Source organism: Drosophila virilis, chromosome 5 (genome assembly GCF_030788295.1).
Source record: "Drosophila virilis strain 15010-1051.87 chromosome 5, Dvir_AGI_RSII-ME, whole genome shotgun sequence".
Taxonomy (NCBI): Eukaryota; Metazoa; Arthropoda; class Insecta; order Diptera; family Drosophilidae; genus Drosophila; species Drosophila virilis.
Window position 1 is genome coordinate 2,781,896 of NC_091547.1, and position 12,849 is coordinate 2,794,744.

General features: G+C 42.6%; 7 protein-coding genes across 7 annotated transcripts in view; 5 read left to right on the forward strand and 2 right to left on the reverse strand.

The window, feature by feature from the left end:
- LOC116649737 (spermine oxidase) overlaps positions 1-12,849 on the forward strand; it is a 67,425-nt gene that overhangs the window by 36,918 nt on the left and 17,658 nt on the right. The window lies entirely within an intron of this gene.
- On the reverse strand, positions 1,284-2,645 carry LOC6636480 (putative golgin subfamily A member 6-like protein 3). Its single transcript, XM_002059806.4, has 3 exons — positions 2,355-2,645; positions 1,949-2,281; positions 1,284-1,884 (listed from the first exon to the last, which is right to left on the reverse strand). Exons 2-3 carry the CDS (start codon positions 2,242-2,244, stop codon positions 1,737-1,739), a joined length of 444 nt encoding a protein of 147 aa, XP_002059842.1. The 5' UTR covers positions 2,245-2,281; positions 2,355-2,645; the 3' UTR covers positions 1,284-1,736.
- Positions 2,723-3,399, forward strand: LOC116650874 (uncharacterized). Its single transcript, XM_032435777.2, has one exon. The coding sequence runs from the start codon at positions 2,780-2,782 to the stop codon at positions 3,170-3,172; it is 393 nt and encodes a 130-aa protein (XP_032291668.1). The 5' UTR covers positions 2,723-2,779; the 3' UTR covers positions 3,173-3,399.
- Positions 4,517-5,013, forward strand: LOC116650876 (neuropeptide-like protein 32). Its single transcript, XM_032435780.2, has one exon. The coding sequence runs from the start codon at positions 4,603-4,605 to the stop codon at positions 4,906-4,908; it is 306 nt and encodes a 101-aa protein (XP_032291671.1). The 5' UTR covers positions 4,517-4,602; the 3' UTR covers positions 4,909-5,013.
- LOC116650875 (uncharacterized) lies at positions 6,433-6,943 on the forward strand. Its single transcript, XM_032435778.2, has one exon. The coding sequence runs from the start codon at positions 6,521-6,523 to the stop codon at positions 6,839-6,841; it is 321 nt and encodes a 106-aa protein (XP_032291669.1). The 5' UTR covers positions 6,433-6,520; the 3' UTR covers positions 6,842-6,943.
- On the forward strand, positions 7,793-9,235 carry Or47a (Odorant receptor 47a). The gene is made up of 3 exons (XM_032435761.2): positions 7,793-8,154; positions 8,209-8,978; positions 9,038-9,235. Exons 1-3 carry the CDS (start codon positions 7,830-7,832, stop codon positions 9,098-9,100), a joined length of 1,158 nt encoding a protein of 385 aa, XP_032291652.1. The 5' UTR covers positions 7,793-7,829; the 3' UTR covers positions 9,101-9,235.
- On the reverse strand, positions 9,236-11,408 carry Cpr47Ea (Cuticular protein 47Ea). The gene is made up of 4 exons (XM_002059811.4): positions 11,323-11,408; positions 10,513-10,691; positions 9,841-9,916; positions 9,236-9,739 (listed from the first exon to the last, which is right to left on the reverse strand). The coding sequence occupies exons 2-4, from the start codon at positions 10,686-10,688 to the stop codon at positions 9,578-9,580; spliced, it is 414 nt and encodes a 137-aa protein (XP_002059847.1). The 5' UTR covers positions 10,689-10,691; positions 11,323-11,408; the 3' UTR covers positions 9,236-9,577.

Here is a 12,849-nt window from a genome sequence, read left to right on the forward strand (position 1 = left end):
GTAGCCAATTGATTAATTTTAGTATTGACATGCTTTTTATTGAACTTAAGAGAGTATATTTTGTAGAACTAAGAGCTAAGAGCTACTGATTTGCGTTCCTCGCCGTGTGTGCTCGAAGCAAACAAGCCTTGTTTGCACTGCACTCTAAAAAAACCCCTGTGGAACGCCCAGTCATTCGATGTCTGTCGTTTTGGCCAGCATGAAAATTTCTCATAATTGTGAAACTCGATGGGTGCAAATAAATCTAATTGAAAACACAAAGTGCAAGACCCACCGACCTATAAAAGTGACAACTGTCTAACAAGCAGAAGACAGTTCAGTTCTCGAGTTTAAATTCGCAATATGAAGCTGTGCATTTTGCTTGTAATCGCAAGTCTCAGTTTGTCCTGGGGCTGGCCAGCTCAGCTGGAGCAGGATCAGCTGCAACAGGCGCCTGTCGTGCAGGAGCCAGAACCACAGCAGCAAGTGGACAATACGGATTCCATGGCCACCCTAACGGATATCGCCGATATGGGCAGCCAGCACGCAGAGGAAGGAGCACGTAATGCACGCTTCCTTTGGTTCAGCCCATGGGGATATCGTTCTTATTACTATCGCCCTTACTACCATCCTTGGGGACATCGTTATCATTACTATTGGTGGTGAAACTGATTTAAAAATAAACGCATCAATATCGAGCAAAATAAATAAATTTGCAATTTATAATCTAGTTCTTTGAATATTAACTATGTGGCAACGCCAACATTCATACGCGAATCTATATCATATGAATAACTTGTACAGAAGGGTTAACCCTTGAGAAGATTTAAGTACAATAAATAATAGGTTATTTAAGCCTCCACGATATTTAAATCAACCAAATGTTTGATCTTTTGATTAGCATTTTAAATTTCATAGTGGGATCAAGTGTTCAGTTCTAAAGTAGCCTAATTGAGATTTCACAACATTATCCAACACTTAGTCACAGTTGCAACAATTTGCTGATCCATTATTGCAGGGGCTCAGCTGAAATTCTTACCCAAGCACTTATCGCATAGTCGTGTTAATTGGCTTACAATGCACTAGACGAGGGAATCACAACTTTGTGACGTTGTCAGCACTGAAAAGTGCAATCTCATCGCATAGAGTCAATAACAAATCTGGGATATATACCAACGAACTTTAAGCGTCTATATTATAATTCGAATAATTCATTATTGTTCCAATAATTTTGTTTATCCAGAAAGCTATGCCCAAACAAAATAAACCGGGTTCAGTTGAATAACGCAGTAATCTTATTCTGAAACGGCCAAATTCATAACTGAATGACTTTATTTAATTCAACTTTGTTTATTAAGTATAAACTCGTTCCACCCTGTACTCAAAAATATTTCCTAAGGTGTTTAATTAGCAAACATGTGCGACTATGTCAAGCCCTCTTATGCATTATTTAACGATTACAGGGTATATTCTAGCGATGCAGCCTGCATTTTGTCATCGTTGTTGCTATCGAAATATCAAAGGCGAAATGGGCTGAGTGCAAACAAATATTTTCGCCCACTTCTGTGCAAATTTTTCTCATATATTTTACATTCGATAATTATTATTAGTCGCCTAATTCGTTTTTTCGGCTGTTTCGCATATTTTTATCAAACTGGCATTTTTAATTGTAAATAAATAAATAGAATGCCGACACGTGTTGCAGGTTAATTACACTCGGTCGCGGGTGGCTTCGAATGTTCTTGACTTTTGTATTATTATTTGCTGTATTGTTGCCAGAGGGAATCCACGTAGGCTGCCCGGCGGCGCAATTCCTTGCGCTCCTCAATTTGATAGAGTTGCGCCTGTTTGGTCTCCAAAAGTATTTGCTTCGTTTCCGACTCACGATGCTGCTCCGAGTTTTCGCTGGCGGGGAGAGAAATAAAAGTTTTTAGTATTATTTAGCTAGTTAGAAGCTTAGCTGACTCACATCTCGCGCTGCTGCTGCTTCAGCTGGAGCAGCTGCTGCTCTTTCCGCTCGCTTCGCATCAGCTGCAGTTGAATCCATTCGATACGCTGATTTTGCGCTGCTTCGAGACGCGACTGCAGCAGCTCTGCCAGCTCCTCGTCCAGCTGGCGCTCCTCGTTGTGCAGCTGCTCTGCCAGTTGGCGGCGGCGTTCCTCCAAATCCTTGGCATATTCTCCAAGTCGCCGCTGCACCTCTCCTTCTATTTGAGCATTTCGATTGCGTCGATTGGTTCGGTTAAGAAACTCGGCAACATGCATTCCGTGGCTTTGTTTGGTCGTTGGTCGGGTTGAAATCCTTGGTAACGAAACATAATGTAAATTAAATTTCCACTCCTGCATGTTAACTCGAAATGTTATGTTAAACTCACTTTTAACTGGTTGCCAACATGCTTGCTGACGAATTGGATTATAAATATGGAATTAATTGAGAGTTTATTCCACCTTGGAGAAATATATCGACGAACCCCTTGTGAAGGTTTTGAAGGTTCAAACCCCAAGCGAATGCATTGTTTTAGCCAGCGCTTTTTAAAAAAGGAAACGATTGAGAGCTTTTAACTTAATCTTTAACCTAGCTAGTCTCAGAGCAACTCTCGGCAGGAAATGAGCTTGCATTCTTTTTAGGGTTTAAAGCACCCTCGAGACTAATTAATTGTATGTGCCATCAAATAATTCGTTTTTCCGCGAAACTAAAATAACGATTAATCTAGCTGAATCTTCCATAAAAGGCGCTGGCATTGCGATAGATTGCATCAGTACGGAAATTAAGTTTGTTAAATAGAGGAACGGCTAGAAGATGCGTTTGACCCTGGTGCTGCTTGTTGGAGCTCTTTGCCTGGCCCTCGGCTATGCGCTGCCGTTGGATGATAGTGTCCAGGATAATGTCCAGGATAATGTCCAGGATAATGTCCAGGTTAATGTCCAGGATAATGTCCAGGATAATGGCCTGATAACATTACTGGATCTGGCCGATCAGCCCGAGGGACACGCCAACGAGGGCGATCGAGAGGCGCGAGCCTTCTGCTGTGGTGGATTTGGTCGTCGTCGTGGTTACGGTGGCTATGGTGGCTACGGTCGTGGTGGTTTCGGCTATGGTGGTTACGGTTATGGTGGATATGGCCGTGGTGGTTTCGGTTATGGTGGACACAGACATGGACATCGTGGAGGCTATGGATATTATGGACGCTAGCCTTACAAAAAGTTTTATGTTACTTAGTCGTGCCTATAAATAAGTTAAACTGTGTACAACAATACGGACCGTAATGTAACTTGAGCTCATATTCATTCCACATGTATGGTGAATATGGGCGTGGTGAATACGCTTTTGAAGCTTCTCGACGCTAACCTCACAATTGTTTTGCTTATTTTGTTGTGCTCATAAATAAATTAAACTATGTACAAAAACTTGTCGCTTAATGGGATTTAAGCTTTGTTTTGAGCACTACGTAGCGTAATTTAATTGACTAATAACTCACGGGTGACTCACAGCAAAACAATCAAAAAAAAAAATACCTGCAACCGAAATCTTTGTGAATCTTAGTTCACATAGGTCAACTAATACACTTATCTGAAATCATGCATCACAGCTATTATTGCAAACTTGCATTTGCGAATAGCACCTGCTAATTAGCATTTTCCAAAATTAGTAAAGTACAGCTTATATTAAGTGTAACACATATGACAAATCGGGCGTGAGAAACGAGTTTCGGCTTTCGATTGTTCATTTAAAAAATTTGCATGATAATATGCTCAATTATATGTACATATGTGATTTTAAGATCAACTATGCTATGCACAATTTGGGTTTTACGTGCCAGCTAATTTGTTTTGATAAATGCAACAACATGTCATAAATGATTTACAACTTTGTTTGTTTGTTTTTGGCGTCTCGACCTTAAGTGACCTTAGGTATTCATTTATGGCTACTTAGCCTAGATCTGTTGAACAGCACCTAGTTATTATTCGAGCAGTGTACTAACTACTTACTCTCAAATCATTTCACAACACTGTTTCGAACAGCGTACTTGATTTGTGCCTTCGCCTGTTAAGTTTTACAGCACTGCTTAAAAAAGAGTATGCCTGCACACTCCGGTAATTGCTTTGGTTTAATTAATTTAAATATGTTCCACATTGTCTGAGTTTTACAACATTGCTTCGAACAGCGTACTTGCTTTGTGCCATCGCATCACTTTACAACACTGCTCAAAGTAATTACAACTGGTAATTGCTTTGGTTTAATTAATTTAAATATGCTCCACATTGTCTGAGTTTCTTGATGGATCGTTTAGCTGCTTAATTTTAGAAGAAAACAATAACAACTGCAGCCAGAACAGGTGTAATAATCTTATGGCGATAAATAAATACACAAACATCTCGAAAGTAACAATGCCTGGCTACAAAAAATTAAAAAAAAAACCCCTTCTAATGTGGCTTTGAGTACTATATGACACTTAAAATTAGGTGATGCGTACGAGAACAGGAACGACAACTCAGCTGGTTATTTCCAGGCTTTGATGGCAAATAAAAGGCAGCTGGACCTACGTTGAAAGCATCAGTCACATACGAAAGCTTCAAGCACAACCAACCAAGTAACATATCCACTAGAAAGGGAATCCCAAGATGCGTTTAATACTCTTAGCACTCATCGGCGTGCTCTGCCTCGCCTATTGCTACGCCCTCGCCGAGGAGGAAAGCGACCAGATTGATCTGCTCAACGTCGCCGATCAAGGACAGGCCCATGCCAACGAGGGCAACCGAGAGGCCCGTCAATGGGGCGGTGGCTGGGGCGGACGCGGAGGCGGCTGGGGCGGACGCGGAGGCGGCTGGGGCGGACGCGGGGGCGGCTGGGGTGGTCACGGCGGCTGGGGAGGTCGCGGCGGCTGGGGTGGTCGTGGCGGCGGTGGCGGCTGGGGCTGGGGACGATAAGTCCTTCTGAAGCTATCAACAACTGCCAACGCTCCACAGGCGTCCTAACACAGCGAAAACTTTGTTCATTTTGTGTTTGTAAATAAAGAACATTACAAAAAACAATTTTTAATTCTTTTGTTTTAAATCGAAAGCGTCAAAGATTCAACAGCGATTCGTTGGGTGAATAAACTATAATAAGAAAAAATGATTCAATGTTTTACGATTTTTTCAGAAGTAGAAAATGAGATTGATTGGAATACAATTTGAGCATCATTATATACTTATATGTATGAGCCATATTTAATAATAATGGTATAGTCCGGTCTCATATTTATTTATTTTCCCAAGTCATTTTATTAAATGGAGCGTCTTTCGTATATAAAGGAGACTATTTTTTATTAACATTCATGTTTGCTTTTTTGCTATGTACTTAACAAGAGTCTGGCAACGCTGCAATAGCTTATTAATTTCTGCATGCCTGAGGAGGGCTTGTGCTTAGAATATACACACAAAGCTTTATAAATACTATATAATATATTTATATGTATAACGATATAACAATCGGCTGCGCTCTGAGTGTTTTATGAGCTCCGTCCAGTATATAAATTGAACGTACATCTGTCTTAGTTTTACGAATTATATAGGGTATCTGCTTGCTAAGTTATTTTAATTGTTTTTAATTAATCAATAATTTTTTTTACTGTTATTCGCTTTCTATATAAACAATCCTTAACAAAGCAATGTCGAATACATTGTCTAAACTTGATTTACGAATACATTCGTCTCATTGTTGGCCATGCAATTTATTTACTCGATATACATTCCCCTCTCACACACACACACACACACGCACGCCCACTGTCCAGCTACCAGATCTAATAAATTGCCAGTTAATGTGGTCCACTTGCGCCTTGATTATGGGATGTACATTTGGTAGGGGCAACTTTTGTGATAAACAAATGGATCAACAATAACAACAACAGCAAATGCAGCAAAAGCAGGTGTAATAGGCAACGAAGCATGACAATCAAATAAACAAATATTAAGAAAGTTAACACAACCTGACTTAGAATCGTAAAAAAAAAACAAGTAAAAGTGCTCCAGTTGGGTGTGCACGACTAAAAGTTACCCTAAGCCCAGGGATGAGCTGTTGTGCTGGAAGTGTGCTCCTTGAAGCCTTCGGTACCCATTGTCCGATCTTCATGAGGTTTTTAAGGATAGCCAAAGCGCAGGAATTTTCTTTAACAAATTTTTTGCTTTACATTTTGGAGGATGTGTCCATAAAGTGAATTATTCTTAGAGAATATATTCTCCGATTGTAAAGATTCGGTCCATTGCATATGCTTGCACAAAAACATCATACCCTATTTACTCACTCGTTCAGGGTATAAGATCATAACAAAGACCCACAGATAATCTATACGTAACTTTAAGTGCTAAGTATGCGAAATGCATTTGGGCTTAGGAGATACGGCCGGGAACAGGAACGACAACTGGATGAATTTTTGACGGCTTGTGGGCAAATAAAAGGCCGCTGAATTGCGCCTGTCAGCATCAGTTGAACCGAAAGCATCAAAGCCAAACATTCAAACAACCCAAAGAATACCCAAGGAGTAGAAACAATACCAAGATGCGTCTTACACTTCTGGCGCTCGTTGGAGCTGTCTGCATAGCCTTGAGCTTTGCCCAGCCGTTGGATGACAAGAACGAGGAGCACATTGATCTGCTGCAGGTAGCTGATCAAGGAAACGCCCACGCCAATGAGGGCAATCGAGAGGCGCGGCACTGGGGCGGCTGGGGAGGTGGCGGTTGGGGAGGCGGCGGTTGGGGAGGCGGCGGTTGGGGCCATGGCTGGGGCGGCGGCGGTTGGGGAGGCGGCGGCTGGGGCCATGGCTGGGGCGGCGGCTGGAATCGCGGCTGGGGTGGCGGCGGCTGGGGCTGGGGACGTTAAACCCTGCCAGGCCAAGCAAAGCAGCCACTGTCATCGACCACCTGTCCAGGAGCCACTGCGTCAAGACACCTTTTGATGTTTGTTTTGTGTGTGTAAATAAAGAACATTTTCAAAAACAAAAAAAAAAACAAGGCATATTCAATTTAAATTCTTAAGAGCAGTTGCTTCTAACCTGTTCCCAGGCGCAGCTCAGCTTGCACTTAAACTGAATTTGTTGAACACCTTCCCAGCTCGGGCATGTCTAAACTGTGTCTAATTTTAATGCCTATAGCTTAATCGAGCTAATTAAAATAATTGCCCGGCAATTTTAGCTCTAATTATTAACGCATTAAATTCAGACTGGACACTGGGTTAGTAGAACTCACAAGGCATTAACCAGAATGAAATATGGTCTTTAGAGTGCAAAAATTAAAACTTTTGAAAATATATATTTTTAAATATATACACTCAAAAAAATACTTTATAAAGATATTTTCATAAAAAGAGATATACTTATAAGGATATATATTTATAAAGATATATACATATAAAGATATGTATTTATTTAGATATATACTTATTAAGATATATTCTTATAAAAAGATACACATTTAAAGATATATACCTTTTGCCATGCACGAACTCGTATCTCAGTCTAATAATGACATCAGAGCCAATTAATCTAAAAGTCTTATAATAAGAATATTTTGCTCAAGCCTTAACAGCAAGATATTTTAAAAAAACGAAGAGTTTTCAAAGAAAAAATTAATATCGAATTAAGATATCTTATTAGTACAGACAGAGGGGCAAGAGTTATTTACTTTTCTATTCACAAGTAATTATGAAAACCCCTCAAGGGTATTAAATTGAAATAATAGGGTTTATACGCCCAACTCTATCCTTTAAGTAGTTGATTTTTTGCCATGTAAACACTCGCTGTGAACCACTGTGCAGCTTTTGTAGTCTGGTATAAAAGCTGAGTGCAGCAAGGACATTCAGTACTTGCAGAATGGAGACTATCAATGAGAACCTGCTCAAGGTGCAGGACACTTACTTTCGCATTCTTGGATTCAATATACTTGCTAGACCAGAGATGTCGGGCTGGCGGCAGCATTGGCGAGCCTTGGGCCTAATGCTCTCCTTGACCATGGTCCAAGCGATGGTTATTGCCTACAGCATACAGAATCTGGAGAATATGGATCAGCTGACAGAGGGTTTGGCCGCGCTGCTCATCAATCAACTGGGCCTGTTCAAGTTCGGCCTCATGATGTGGCTGCACAAGGACTTTCAGCGGCTCGTGGCCAGGCTGCGAGAGCTGCTGACCGAAGGTACCAGTTGGGTAAATTCAGTAGATTCTTAGTGCCTATTCAAGCTTGTGTCCTTTGAAGTGCCTGCCTACATCATCGGCGAGGAGAATCGGCGGGAGCAGCGGCTCAGCGGCATCTACAAGAACTGCTTTATGCTGGCGGCCATTCTGAGCTCCTTGAAGCCCAGCGTGAGCATGTGCCTCAACTATTGGCGCACGGGTCAGCTGCGGCTGGAGATGACCTTTCCGTGCAGCTACCCCTGGGATAATCAACAGCTGCCTTATGCGCTGCTCTCCTACGCCCTGTTAGCGTCCGCCAGCTTTGCTGTCGTCCTGCCCAGCATTTGTGTAGATACATTTTTTATGGCCCTCATTCATAATCTTGTCGTCCTGTTTCAGACGTCGCAGCATACGATGCAGCTCTTTCGAGCTGGTGCAGGCAGCGAGGCACAGCTGGGCAAGATCCTTGATTTGTATAGACGAAGCCTGGATCTCAGCGCGGCACTGAATCGTTATTTTCGGCTGCTCATCTGCGTGCAGTTCGTGGTGGGCTCCCTGCATCTGTGCGTGCTCAGCTATACGCTGTTGGTTAAGTTCGACAATGCCCAGATGCCCTTCTATGTGGTATTTACCGTATCGGTGCTCTCTCAGCTTTATATCTACTGTTATTGCGGCGATCGCCTGAAGACGGCGAGCACGGGCTTCGCCAATGCCATCTACGACAGCCATTGGCATGAGGTCGCCCTTGATTTGGCCCTGGGACGTTCTCTGCAGTTCTCGATGATGCGGGCGCAGCGCGGCAGTCGTATCGATGGCTTCTTCTTTGAGGCCAACATGGAGGTCTTTATCTCGGTGAGTGGTTGGGCGCAACGATTGAGAGTCTGGAGCTGAATTTTGCATGTGCCTAACAGATTGTGCGAACGGCCATGTCCTATTTCGCATTGCTGAGATCCATTTCTAAGGGCACTGAATAATCAACTTTACCTGCACAAATATAAGATACTGCAAAAATACCAAACAACAAAAAACAGTCTAGCAACGCTGCAATAAAGAATAACCTCAAAAAGATAGATAACGACAACAAACCAAGAAATTAAAAACATTTCGAGCAATATTCGTTTTATTGCGTAGCTTGCGATGTCGTACGACATTTAACAATCAAACTTAAATAATGTACAAAACATATTTTAAACGATTCGTTAGGCGCTAGGTAGATGTGGAAATCGGGAATGTTGGAGAACGTGTGGAAATGCATAAATACACACGGAATGCTGTGAGAGTGGAAAAATGAAGCAGTGTTGCGTGTGAGTGTTTTTGTGGAAGCGGGGAAGGGAGGGAGGGAGTGAGAGAGGTCTGTGAATCAACTGAGCTGCTGCCCTGAACTTCATCCTGGATGCTATCATACAAATATTATATCCAATTAAATATAATTCTCGCTGGTCAATTATCAATTATTTGAAGAATCGGCGGGGACCGGCAGCGGCGGCCGGGCTCACGGGCGGCGGTGTGGGAATATGTGCACCCTCGGCGCGGAAGCCATTCTCATCGGCGATGTAGGTAATCGTGTAGAGCACGCCATCTGGTCCGGTGTACGAGTAGGAGCCTTGCATTACCTGCAAACATCAATTCTGTTATTTTTGCTTTCCTAAAAATAGGCCACACGAGTTCTCGGAACTTTTGCAGCTGCGCCTGAAACTGTGCCATCGAAACCCACCTGAGCCTCCAACTGTGAGCCGGGATTCTTAAGGTAGCCCGCCTCATCAGCGCGAATTCCATTGCTCGTCTCGTAGCTATGCAAGATAAATAATATAGAATACATAAATAGAAAAATGAATAAGAATTTAAATAATAATGCACTTGATATGACAGCTATCCAAATATACTTATATAAAACGCACTGCCTGAATAGCTAATGGAATGCATGGCTGAATGGCATATTGATTATTTCACTAATGAGCAGCCTGACTGACTGATAGAATAACTGAATAACTAATTGATTGCCTGGATAATTGACTGACTGAATAAGCGACTAAGTGATTCACTGACTGAATAATTTACTAAATTATTGACTGAATATCGGACTGATTGAATGTTTGACTGATTGAAAGACTGGCTGATAGTGCCTGATAGAACGCCTGATGAAATGTATGACTGAACAACTCGCTGCTTGAATGTTCGAAAAAGTGACTGACAGCGATTGAATGATTGACTGAGTGATTGATAAGCTGGCTTACTAATTGATTGTTTTACTGACTGATGGAAAAGATGCATTAATGAATGACTGACTGTATGTCCTGACTATCTGAATGACTGACTTCTTTATTGAAGCAGCTTTTCTCAAAGATCCTTCACAATAATGAAGTAATGTATTCCAACCATAACTTACTTGTACTGATAGGAGCCATCCGGGTTCAGATCAAAGTTCTGCTTCAGTATCACAGCATTAGCATCGAAGGAGTTGGAGCGCGGCTGCGCCAGACCGCGCTGCGGCTGAGCTGTGACGAAGCACAGGCAGCAGATCGCAAGGGCGGCGACAGCGTAGGCGGAGGTGAGCAGCTGCATGACCTTTTCGGGGGAGAGTGGGGGTCGATAAACAAAACAGATGATTGGTTAATTGAGACATAACTGAGATATGATAATGTCAAGCACCGTTCGAAGTGCTCAGTAATTGATGCCAATAATAATTGGCTTTAATCTTTGCATTTTTCGAAAGTCATCTTTAAAGTGGCAACAAGAAGGCCGCAGCTACAAAAAATATGTAGATGTGTGCATTTTATTTAATAGCAGTATTTTAGCTATTATTAATCTGACAATATTGTATATGCTACTAGCTTGGGATTCGAGTTCTTGGTCTCGTTGTTCAACTGAATAATCGGACTATGACTGTGTCATAATTCGTTTCACTAACCCTACTTTTGGCCTTGGCATAGCCATTTTTGCTGCCATACACTTGTTGAGAATTCGTAGGATTATCTTTTGAAATATCCTTTAAAAAAAGAATGCTTATAATTGTAAATGGCTTGACTTGGTTTTTTTTAATTGGTCAACGATCCGTTTGATTAAGAAAATGAATGTTGATAGAACTATTTGACTTGACTTTGTTTTAATCTGATGTCTTTTTTATTTGTTCAACGATCCTTTTGATCCTTTCGCACAAAACACCAACTGAGCACAGCACAAACAGTTAAGAACTCACTTTGAAATTCGCGGCTTGTTTTGGAGTACAGCGTTTGTCTGCGCTTGGAGGGCTCGTCAAAACGGTTTTGACTTGAATGCAGCCGCGCAAACGTTTTTATACCAAAAATGCATTCACTGAGCCGCAGCAACAGCAACTGCATCAGCAGCAGCAGCAGCAGCAGCGGCAGCATCCGCAATGAGAGCAGTGCAGCAACAATTAGATTGCCAAGAAGAAGAGGGAGAAGCAGACGATGGCCAGGTAGAAGAGCAAGAAGTTGTTCGTATATTTGACAGCGACAGCAGCAGCGACGGCGGCATCAACAGAATCGGAAGAGGTTGCTGCCACGCTGTACCACGCGGCGTATGCGCAACGAGTTTCCAGAATGCAAATGGGCGTTGCGCATACGCCGTGTATAACCACATAAAAGACGGGCATATGTGTGTGCGTGTGTGTGTATATATGTTTTATGAGTTAAACCGACAGCTACTTAGACTCATTCTGCGCCTGTGTGTGTGTGTGTGTGTGAGTGTGTGTGTGAGTGTGTGAGGCACGCCAGCTTGTCTAGGCATTAATTTATGTGAATTAGCAATGCGAAGTTCATTTGATTAGCCCACGCTGGCGTCTATGTGTGTGAGTGTGTGTGTGTGTGTATGTGCTTGTGTGTGTGTATCTGATTCAATTTGCGATGCGGCGCAATATGCAATAATTTGTTAATGCAAATATTAATTAAAAGATTAATACCAGACATGTTGCAATTGATGAATTGCCCATTTATTTCATAGTTTTTCTTTATTTCTATTTTTATTATTTTGCCAGCTTGTTTATTGACATTTGCAGTGCCGCGGGGCGGGGATTGGCGCAGTGTCTGGCAAATGTTTGCCAAATGTTTGCCCACTTGTTTGTGGACCACAAATGAATGCAACATTAAGGCTACATTTTGTGTGCCATTGTTTGAGGCAGCATCTCCAGCAGCTGCTGCTGCTGCTGCTGATGCTGCTGTGCTAATCACAATTTAGACATTTGAAACGCTTGGCAGTTGCCCAATTGCTGACCAGATGCGCCACTCCCCTGCACCAGTTCCCAGCTAAAAGGTGAACCAAATGATATGCATGCGGACTGGGCGGGGGGGGGGGGCGGGGGCGTTTCTTCTGGCTTAAGCTAAGCCGGCCGGCGCATAAAAATTGCAATTTTCGGCTTAAACTTTAAACTTTTACAGACGGCGGCGGCAGCGTGTAGGAAATGTCAGTTGCAATTCATAAAAATTGCAGCAAGAGCTGCGGCCACAGCAACAGCAACAACAACAGCAACAACAACAGCAACAACAACGGCAACAAACACAACAACAAAGACTGCGCTCTGATCACGAACATGCCATGATGAACATCGCGCGAGATTAACGCGCCTCCAACAACAACAACAACAACAACAACAGCAGCGGAGACGCCTTCGCTGGCTCCAGCTTGAGCTCCACCTCTGGCGCCGCCCTGCACCCTGCCCCGCCGCTGCGTCCAGCTCAGCTCACCCTTTTTGCTGTTGCTGTGGCTT